This window comes from Terrapene carolina, unplaced genomic scaffold, assembly GCF_002925995.2.
Source record: "Terrapene carolina triunguis isolate 2854851 unplaced genomic scaffold, T_m_triunguis-2.0 Scaffold131, whole genome shotgun sequence".
In the NCBI taxonomy this organism is placed as follows: domain Eukaryota; kingdom Metazoa; phylum Chordata; order Testudines; family Emydidae; genus Terrapene; species Terrapene triunguis.
This window is the reverse complement of record NW_020664482.1, coordinates 413415-423832: the sequence shown is the minus strand read 5'-3', so window position 1 is coordinate 423832 and position 10418 is coordinate 413415. Positions and strand designations below refer to the sequence as shown.

The window sequence follows — 10418 nt, the reverse complement described above, 5'->3', positions numbered from 1 at the left end:
AGTTCAGGCTGTATGGGGGGTGTTCTGGCTCAATGACACAGTGCCTCTTACTGGTATTGGCCTTGTCTCTGATGTTCACAGCATGGGTAGATTCCCCATTAACCCTGCCAGGCCTTTAGAAGGTTATTCTCCATCCCTGAGCTGCTTCTGCCCAAGGCCCAGGCCTGGGGGCGGGGGTGGTACCTTGGGGGGCAGAGTGAGCCGTCTTCCTAGAACTGAGTAGTGGGTGGACGTGCCCGGTTCTTGGAGCCAGGGAAGATGTTCAGGTGGCTGGTTGGTTGGGAGAGAGGCTTGCCTGGTTGGGGTTTTATGGGACTGGACCCGAGCACCCTGGCTCTCAGAGCCCGTTGTTGGGGAGAGGCAATGGGTCACCTGGAGCTGACTTTGAGGGATGGTGACTTAGAGCGCAAAGTGCTGACCGGCCTGTTGCCCAGGCAGCTGTGCCGGCTGCCGACACGTGACTCTGTTCCCACCCTTGTAGGTCCCTGCTGCCGGAGCAGCACGTAATGGCTCTGAGCCTTGGTGTCAGGAAGGAAATTGCTCTATGGAAACGGTGCTTTCAGAGAGACTGATGGGGTCTCGGGGCGGCTAAGTGGAGTGGTCCAAGTAGAACTGGATCCCAGCCAGGAAGGAGGCTCCCGGGAGGCACCTGACTGGTCTCCGATAAATGCACCTTATGACCAGAGAATAGCAACAGCCAATCAAAGCCCTACACTGACCTACTCCCCCTGCCTTCAGCCAACCCCACTGGCCCTTCTCAGGCCAGCCCCTCTTCTAAAGTCTTGTCCATGGGGAAGCTGCCGTAGCTTCCTGCGGGCCCGTTGCGGCGGGAGTAGCGCGCTGACCCCCAGGCTGCTGGTGCCTTAACCGCCAGGCCATCTAACCCTGCTTCAAGCGCCAGGGGCTGCTGGCACCTCCTCTGCGTGAGGCTCTAGCCATCGCTCGCGCTGGGGCAAGCCACAGTGAGGGATCTTAAGGAAAAAGGCCTAGTGTTCACTAGGCTTTAGCCTGGCAGCAATGCAGCCGGCGGGGCTGGACTCCTGCCTGGGCCAGGCCTGGGCCAGTGGCTGCTCAGGCTCCTTGCTGTGGAATAGCCAAGAATCCGGCATGCCTTGGCCCGTGTTTCTATGGAAATGGAGGCACTTGACATCCTCATTCTCACCTGGGGGCTGTGAAAGTGAAATGGGCCCCACAGCCCTCCTCCTTTCCAGGGGCACCTGTGGGGGAGCTGGAGCTGGGGAGGCCGTTGGAGCTCATCCTTGCCACCCCCAGGCCAATGCATGGGCAGGACTGTTTGCTGTGGTTTCAAGTATCAGAGGGGGAGCCGTGTTAGTCTGGATCTGTAAAAGCAGCAAAGAGTTACAGATGTTAGTCTATAAGGTGCCACAGGACTCTTTGCTGCTGTGGTTTGTCCACTCTAGTATTGGGAGACCATTTCCCAGCCTGGCTGTCGGAAAGTTGGCTCTGTCACGCAGTCTGCTTTCCCCTTGGAATTCCATCCCTGGCCGGCTAGCTACAGCCCCTTGGGATGCCCGGGCAAAGCTGCCCTCTCCAATGTTTGCAGACTGTTCTCCTGCCCCTTGGGCAGTTGCTTCGCTGAACTTGACAGATTTAATTCTTGCCCCATAAATTGCTCCTTCCAGGCTCGTAAACGTGTCTGTGGCTTTTGTCTAAGCTCTCACCAGCGTGTCACTATCTTTCTGGGAAGGAGGTGCCCACAAGTGCCCTCCTATTCTAGTGTGCCTATTGGGGATACCCTGTACCCCAGCCCCCTAGCGTGCCAGTAGTATGGTGGCCACTCACACATTCTGGTACTTCTAGGAACAGCGTGGGCCTACCCCTGCCAGTGTGACAGTGCATGCGAGGTCACACTGCACTGGGGAAGGGGGCGTTAAGAGCCAGAGGGGACGGACCAGTATCCCCTGTCCAATACCGGACAAAACCACGTTCAGTTTGTCCCAGTACTAGACGGGGAACAAACCTCTCAAGGTCCAGTTTAATGCTGGACGAGTGGCCTGCCTAGCCAGTAGCATGCCTGGGTACGGCTCTCAGAGGCAAGCAGTGTCGGTGCTTGGTGCCTGGTGGGTTCCAGTAACCATCAGACATGTCGCGAAGGGAAAGGTTTTTCCTAGGGCTGGCAGGAAAGGAGAAAGGCTGCAGATCCTCTAGACACAGGGGCTTAGTGAGGGTCCCTGGGGCAGTCCCGTGCTCTTCAGGGCTAGTGCCTGGGGTGCCCTCCTCAGTCCAGCCTCTATTCAAGCAAATTTGCATTTGTCAGCTGCCAAGCCAGGCTCCATTAGTATTTCTCATTGGGGCCCCTCTGCACTGGCTCCCTGCTCCTCCATGAGTCCCACACAAACCTGCTCCTGACAATCTCAGCCTGTTCGATGTGCAGCTTCTCTCCAGCTCCCTGCTGCCATGCAGTTCACTCCCAAACAGCCTGGCACCTCCTGGGTAAGGCCCTTTCCCCTTACCTGGCATGGGGAGGGGCTGGGCAGTAGGGAGGGGCAGATGGGAGTTATGGCCCCTTCTTTGCAGATCCATTGCACTAGGTGTGGTTGCACCAGTTGCTGAGCACTGTCCCCTCCCTGTGTGATGGAGGAGGGCTGTGTGTTGTGTGGACCTTTTTTGCAGCAGTATCCCATGGCAGGCTCATGTCTAACTTACTGATCCCCTGGTGCTCCTGGCGCTTGCCGGCTCCTGGTTCCTCCCTCCTGGGGCAGTGGCCACTGCTAATCTTTCAGTGCCCCCTTCTTGTATTTCTCCCATGGCCATTGAGGACGCTCATCCATCTGTGCTGCCCGGGCCAGGTACTGCAGCCTGGGGTGGGAGGTGGGGGTTCTGGGGGAAGTGTGAGAAGCCACAGGGTAGGAATGGGGGAAGGTGGGGAGCAGAGAGACAGTGACCTTTACAAGCAGGGTTCTGGTGGCCCTGGGCTCTGGTTCCATCTCTGGGAAGTGGGAGCAAAACCCTCCATGCACTTACCTGCCTTCCCTTGTGCATGTTTCCTGGGCTGGGGACCTGAAGGCTTGGGGGGGAGAGGGGCTAGGGGCACCCTCCGGGTTATGGCAGGTCTTGGGGGGAATCCCACTGCCTGATGCACCTCTGGCACTAACTATGCCTCACCTTTGCACCTTCTCTTTTCTCAGCCCCCTGATTGATATGGGCCCTGCAGCTCTGTCAATGATGAGGACTCCCTGCAGTAAACTGAGCGGTGGTGCCTTCAGCAGATGTGCCTGCCTGTTGGGCGATGGGCAACCCCAGGCTTGCCTTCCAGCAGCCTGGGCGTGAGATGGCCTGGCATTCAGCGCTGGACAGAAAGGGCAGTGGTTGGGGGCTGGACCTCCCTGGGGAGCATCTGGCTGCCTGCCTGCCTAGTTTCATGGTGGGAGAAGGGAGCGGAGCTCATCCGAGATTCCTGTTTCCTGCCTGCAAGTCCCAGCTTCCCCATGTTAGCCACCTCAGGGAAACCCTGCAGAGGTATTGCTAGAAACCCCTGGAGTGCCTGGGTCGAGGGCCAGTCGGAGTCCCAGCTAGTCAGCCACTAGCGTCAGGCGCTCCATTCTGTGTACTGGCTGCTCCTGGCTGGCAAGGAACAGCCTTTCTCAATGCTTCATCAGGCAGACACGGTGCCAGACTGTCAGCCCCTCGTATGCAAAGATTTAATGGTGATGATTGGAGACAGTCCCTGCTGTGGGGTGATACCGCTGTGCCCTGCTGTCCGTCAGTGAGGGCGAGGAAGCCCCGTTGCATAGCTCGGTGTGGTCCTGTGTGCAGAAGGCACCAGAACAGTGAAGGAGATGTGCAGGGCCAGTTGTGGCTGCTATCAAGTATTTCTAATGGCCAGAGGACACTAGATGGGGAGGGCTCTGAGTTACAACAGAGAATTCGTTCCCAGGTACCTGGCTGCTGGGTCTCACCCACATGCCCAGGGTCTAACTGATCACCATTCCCCCCCAGGGACTCGAGGGGGGGAAGGGGAGGGTTGTACTTTCTACTCCAGTGTGGGGCACGGGCCACTTGCTGGTTTGAACTGGTGTAAGTGGCAGAGTCGGTAACTTTTAACTCCGTCAGTGACGCAGCCAGAGGTTAGGGGTCTATTACAGGAGTGAGTGGGAGAGGTCTGGGGCCTGCGATGTGCAGGAGGTCAGACTAAATGATCACGCTGGTCCCTTCTGGCCTGAAAGTCTGAGAGATGATATGGACCGGGCTGTATGGCCCAGTGACCCCTCCCTAGGCTGGCTGCTTCTGGCTGTTTCCTTTGGAGGGTCTGAGCTGCTGCCTAGTGGCCCCTCTGGCCTGTGCAGTGGCATAAGAACCACCAATCAGGAGGCTCCCTGGTGACATCAGCCTTAAAAATAAGGGATTGTCTCAAAATGTGAAACGGGCCAGACAGAAAATCGTGGCGAAATGCTGCTCCCTCTCCCTTCGGCCATGGGTGTGCAGCCCGCGGCTCTCCGGGGACCCCGTGCACAGCCTGGAGCTGCCTGGAGGCCTCCCTGCATGCGCTTGGAGGGTGCCGCTCTTTGCAAGTGACTAGCTGGGCCTCCACTCAGGGATGCGGTCAGCCGGGCCTGATGACCCGGGCTGGATTCCCAGGGCCTGGGACAGGCCGGCCGGGCAGGACTGAGCCGTATTCCCCGGGCCTCTCTGAATCTCAATGAATCCCAGAGCCTCTGCAAGGAAAGTGCCACCACACTTTTATTTCAGCCTCAGCGATGTTTCTCCTTCTTGCTGGCCTCTGGTTTGATTTTGGGGGATGGTCCTGCTTTTCGCGGGGCACCCTCTTCGTCGGCAGCTCCAGCTGCCCCCGGACCAGGCCTCCCCATGAGCTTTCCCTGGACAGAGAAGGCGGATGGGGTTATGGGGAGGGAATTTGGAAGTAGTGTTGTCTGCAATGCCGGGGCAGCCGCTAGCTCTCTGATTCCTCCCTTCCCCCTGCCCCTAGGGCTGCAGGCCCTGACTGCTGTGCAAGATGCAGGACGTTCTGCAGCCTCACCTTTGCACCTTCTCTCACGGGAGAGATGCTAGATGGGAGCTGAACCCCTCCTGTGCAGCAGAAGAGGACACTGGTCAACCTCCCTGTGACTGACCTCTCCAGAGCAGCTTGCAGGGTTTCTGGGGTGATTGACCTGCCCCTGACTGAGCTGTGGACCCCAAACCCTACATGAGCCCTAATCTGACCCAACCCCCACCTCCCAGAGAAGCAGCTGGGTAGGGAATGCTCTGCACTGCCCCCTTCCAGGAGCCTGGATTCAAAGAAAGCACGAGCCAGCAGGGTCCTGCCCATCCTGGCCCCCCGGGCAGGCCTGAGGCGCTGCTATTGGGCTAGGGGCGTTCTGGGTAGGAGCATGGGAGGGGAGAAGGGAATCCAGTGTCCCTGGCTTTCGTTCCCCACCCTGACTCTGGGAGTCTCTGAGCTTCTGGACACTCCCTCCTTTCTGGCGCTCCCTGAGCCCCCCCCCCCCCCCGCACTTCCCCGGAGACAGGAGCAGAGAGGGCCGAGTCCCCTCGGCCGGGACCAGGGAGTGGGCAGCCAGGAGAGCAGGCCGGGGGCATGGAGCTCACGGAGATCTGGGAGGGCACAATGGAAATCAGCGACTCCATGGTCTGGATCTTCTTCCCATCCTGGGCTTTCAGCAGCTCGAGCCGGCTCTTTTCCAGAAACTCGCACTGAGTGCGCAAGGCATCTGCGGAGAGGGGCAGGCGGGCGGGGCTCAAAGGAATGGCATCTGCCTGGCTGCAGAGGACCTAGCCTCTCTGACCAGGCGAGCCCCCTTCCTCCCCGGGCCCCTGCAGTGCTGGCACTGGCTAGCGCGACTGTGGCTAGGGCAGGGTGCCCGGGTGAGGTGGAGGCAGATTCTCAAATGCAGCCTGTAAATTAGCGGCAGGCCCCAAACTGCAGGTGTTTGGGGTGGGCAGTTCTGGGAGCTCACGTTCTTGTACCCCAAAGTCTTTGCTTGGTGCATGCAGCTGGAGGCCAGGACCCCGCTTGGGCATGTGTGCAGATCCCAGTGTTTGGGTGAATAAAGGGGGCTGAAGCCCAGAAGGTGCTTTAGTTTCATGGGGGGAGAAGGGGCAGGCCCAGTCTGGAAACCTTTGTCATAATAGGCCTGGCAAAAATCAGTGGGCTAAGAATGCTGGTTCCTCTGCTGCAGGGCCTGGCGCTGCCCTCGGGCACAGCAGCATTGGCTACTCTGGCCTTGACGACATGCGGCTTGTGCCAGGGCAGCTCCGCCACCAGCCCCCTCGCTAGGACATTTGAGGAGCAAAGTGATGGTAGCCCAGCCGGTAGGCGGCTGGAGCTGGCTGCTGTGAGCTGGCAATCCCCTGATGTGCCCGTGGGAGGCGGGTGCACAGGTGGGTTCCTGGAGCCCGCACTGTTGCTCGTCGTGGTTCCCCGGGGGATTCGTTCAGATCCTAGCCCCCTCTAGTGGGATGCAGTGGGCATACAGGAACGAGGGCAAGGCCTCCCCCGCAGGTGCTACAGAGCCGGGGGCCAAGCCGTGACCCCGCGTCCCCCTAGCATGGCGCTGTGTGTGGGCTCTGGAAATGTTCTCACCTCCCAGTCAGGCGGGCCGGGAGCGGGCATGGCCGAGGGAGCCCCAGGAGAGGGGCTGTGAGCCCTGGGCACATGGCAGGGCAGTGCAGGCCTGCTGGTGCTGGGTTTGCTTGATGACTCTTTTTACCTTGGCAGCGAACCCAGCTGGCTCGGACCCCCTGGCCGTGGACTCAGCTAATGTAGCTTGTGGGACGAGTCTGCCAGAACCAGCCCACAGACCCTGCGCCAAGGACTTGGTGTAGAGCCAAGGGCCTGCCCCCTGGAGCTGGAGCGGGGCCTGGGCCAGGCCCAGGTGAGCTGCGCTGTGTGGCTTGTTCCTTGTTGGCTGAACATGAATGACCCTGCCCCATCTGAGCTGGTCTCTGGCGGGGAGCGTGGCTGGGGCCAGCCCCTGGAGTCCCAGCCCATCATGGCATTAGTTCCTGGCAGACCCGTCCAGGAGCTGACTTAGCAATGCCAGCGTGGCCCAGCCTGGCTCGGGCAGCAGCCAAGCAATGGCACGAAGCTGTCGAGGAAAGTAGAGGCTTGAAATCGGGAGATGCTTCCTGGTGGAGACCTGTGCTGCTGCAGGGGCATCTGCCAAGGCAAAGGGGGAGCCCAGCAAGGGGCCAGGCACAGGTCCCCATCGCTGTTTAACTTACCTCGGTAGCTGCCTGCTGTGGGGAGCCCTGCGCACTGCCCAGACCCTTTAGTGGCTGCGGCTCCTTCCCTGAGATCTGGGCTTTGATAACCCTGTTCCAGCAGCGGCCACCACGTGAGTGCATCTGAGGAAGAGGCGCCATCCCCACCAATAATGCCCCAGTGCTGCACCTCCCTCCGTCCCTGCTCTGCACCTCCCAGGCTGCGTCCTGCCACGCCCCACCACTGCTGGGGTCATGTGCAGCCAAGTCCTTTCTGCAGCTCCCTTGCCTTGGCCTCTTTGTGCCACCCTGAGCGTGGGGCGGGGAGCAGCCGGCACCTACCCAGCAGCTCTTGCTCGGGGTCCTTGAGGACTGGGGTGAAGGCGCGATAGGCGTTTTCCTGTTTGGTCCCTGCAAGAAGAAATCCTCAGTGTCACGTCACGGGTGGAGAAGGTGCTCTGGGCTGGTGTTGCCTGCTCCCCTCGCCCCTCAGGCAGCAGCGGAGGCAGTCTGTGCTCTGCCCAGGCGCGGGGCTGGGCTGGCAGGGCAGGGCAGGGAGTCCTGGGCTGATGGGGGTGGGGTGAGGCCTGCTCAGCGCTAGTACCTCTGGCTGTGGGCATCAGATTCCTGCTCTGGGCCCTTGGGCGTGGGGCAGATGGCACGAGGAGCCCCCCCAGCAGAGACTGGGCCTCACTTTGCACAGAGGAGCTTTTAAAGGGATAATTGTCTCCCCCCCAGCCTCTGCCCACCCCCTCCCTGGCCAGCTGAGGTGCTAGGGCTTCAGTGGGGAGGGGCTGTGCTGCTGGGGGCTGCAGGGCACCCTCGGGAAGGCACCTGGGGCTCCACGCTCCACCCGGCACACGTAATAGGTTCCTCGGGGCGAGAGGAACTTGCTGGCACTGTCGCTGGGGAGCTTGACCAGGAAGAGCAGCTTGAGGGTGCCCTGTTCGTCGCACAGGTCGATGGCTTCTGGAAGACACCACAAGTCCTGGGAATGAGCTGCGCTCCCCCCATCCTGCCCCATGGCACAGCCCACGGCGCTGACACCGGGACCTGCCTGCCGGCGAGCTGGCTGGGGCATTCACCTTCCAAACACAGTCCTGTGAGGCTGGGCAGGGCCAAGCCCTCTGCTAGGCCTGCTCCCGCGCCCACCACGCTGCGGCGATGGGTTACTGGGCAAGGAATCCGGGCTGCCCTGCAGCCCATTGGGGCACTTCACCTGCCAGACTCCCCCTCCCCTGCATGCTGCAGAATGGTCCCCTGCCTCCCACTCCCAGCTGCTGTCCAGCCACGCTGCTCTCCCCCTCGCCGCCAGCCTGCCTGCCTCACCTGCAGCCCCGGCCTCACATCTCTGCTGCTCTAGCCCACCCCCCACAGTCAGTCCTGTCGCCTTTGCCCTGCCCGGCCTGTCCCTGCTGAGCACAGTGCCCGTGGCACCGGTCAGCCCTCATCAAAACTGCCTCCTCAGTGGCTTTGTGCTTTGTGCCCCTGGCTCTAGCTCGGTGCCACCCAGGCTTGGAGCCCAGCGCCCTCCTGCTTGGCCGGTCAGATGTGTGGATGGTGCTACCTTGGGAGGGCATCGCGTGGGCTGCTGCCTGACCCCCTCACCCACAGCCCTCTGGACCCATTAGACTCTGCTGTTGTCGACAAGGAATTCATCTCCTCCTCTCCATAGTGTCTGAGTGCCTCTGCTACATGGCTCCCCCACGCTCCACTGCATGTGTCCTGCCCAGCATGGCGCCCACCCCTTGGCATCTGACATGACTGTGCTCACATCACACGTGTGGGCAGTGCCCTGCCCCCGGGTCTTGCACAGAGCTCGCCCCTGGTGGCGCCTGTGGGGCTCCCTCCTGGGCCACTGCTCCTAGGCGCTGCCATTACCCAGCGCCAGCTCGCGCCCTCTTGTCCTGTCCTCCCCAGCATGTGCCATGGGCCCAGAGCTGTGCGCTCTGGCTCGCTAGGTTGGGTCTGCGGGCCTGCCCTTGCTGCCAGCCCGCTCTCGGTCTCTGGCGGGGTCCCGGCGCAGGCCTGGCGGGTCGGGGTGCTCACCTGTTCTCCGGAGCCCCACCTTACTCCTCAGGTAGTGCAGCAGCAGGAGGACAGAGCAGCAGGTGTTAGCCAGAAACTGCTGGTTCTCTGGAAGGGACGAGGCAGTGCCTGACCCAGGGCTGGGCACACAGCCGGGGCTGGGGCGGGGCCTCGGGGCTATGGGCTGGGGGAAATGATGCTGAAGGTGGGAGCTATCTGCAGGCTGCTGCCCCCGCCTCGCTGGGCCCGTCCCCGTGCTGGGGCAAGAGCATGACTAGCCAGTGCAGGGCTCACCAGCCAAACCCTCCGTGGCCTCCGACTGAGCGTGGGGAATGCCCCAGTGCCCATGGTGTGCCCGCGCCGGCCCAGCCAGCGGCTCTGTATCTGCCCTCTTGGTGAGCTGGCACCTGGGAGCTGTCCCTTAGCCCAGGGCAAGCAGTGCCCTGCTGTGCCCCTGCAGCCCAGGCTTGCAAGGCTGGGGTGGATCCCTAGGGGCTATGGAAGCCCAAGAGAGAACCCCAGCGGAGAACTCGGGCCCACCCCCTGCAGAGCTAACCGGAGTCCTGCCCCCTCACCTCACCTCACCCCAACCCACCCTCCCAGTGAGAGCAGCCGCACATGCAGCACCTTCTCCCAGCCAACGCCAGCACGGGGCCTCACCTCCGTGTTTGACACAGATGAACATCGTAGTGCCTAGGCCAAGCTGCATGAGGCCAGTGGTGGGCTGCAGGGCACGCCCCCCTCACATGACCTGCAGCAGGGCTATTGTGAAGTCAGCCGCAGACAGAAGGGCCTGGCTGCCGGGGGCGGGGAGGGGGGAAGGCGGCTTGATGGCCTGGGCTGGGGATGCTGACGGGCCTCTGGCAAGAGGAGACAGTGCAGGCTTTGAGCACAGCCGTGGGCCATCATCTTGGCAGTGTGGTGTATTGAGGACGGGGTTAGACTCACAAGCGAGCGCTTTGAGAGCATGTGCTGGTGTTCCTGGGCCTGTTGGCAGACTGGGGCTCTGCAGGGAAGCCTGCACTCTACGTGTCAGTTTGCAGCGAGCCAGCCTAGAACCAGGTGGGTGGAGTTGTGCCTCTGCCTACAGAGCAGCCTGCTTCGTCTCTCTCTGTTTTCAGGAGCTGCTGTGGGAGTGTTCTGCGAGCTGCACAGTAAAGGCAGGTGTCATTGCGCCCTTCCAACAAGAGTGTGTGTATGGTTTTATC

The 10418-nt window shown here is 61.4% G+C and overlaps 1 protein-coding gene across 1 annotated transcript; it reads right to left on the bottom strand.

Annotated features, from left to right (window-relative positions):
* Positions 1 to 4712: 4712 nt before the first annotated feature.
* Positions 4713 to 9895, bottom strand: CUNHXorf65 (chromosome unknown CXorf65 homolog). Its single transcript, XM_029911867.1, has 6 exons — positions 9871 to 9895; positions 9232 to 9318; positions 8017 to 8151; positions 7525 to 7593; positions 5569 to 5690; positions 4713 to 4838 (listed from the first exon to the last, which is right to left on the bottom strand). The coding sequence occupies exons 1-6, from the start codon at positions 9893 to 9895 to the stop codon at positions 4713 to 4715; spliced, it is 564 nt and encodes a 187-aa protein (XP_029767727.1).
* Between the last annotated feature and the right edge of the window lie 523 nt (positions 9896 to 10418).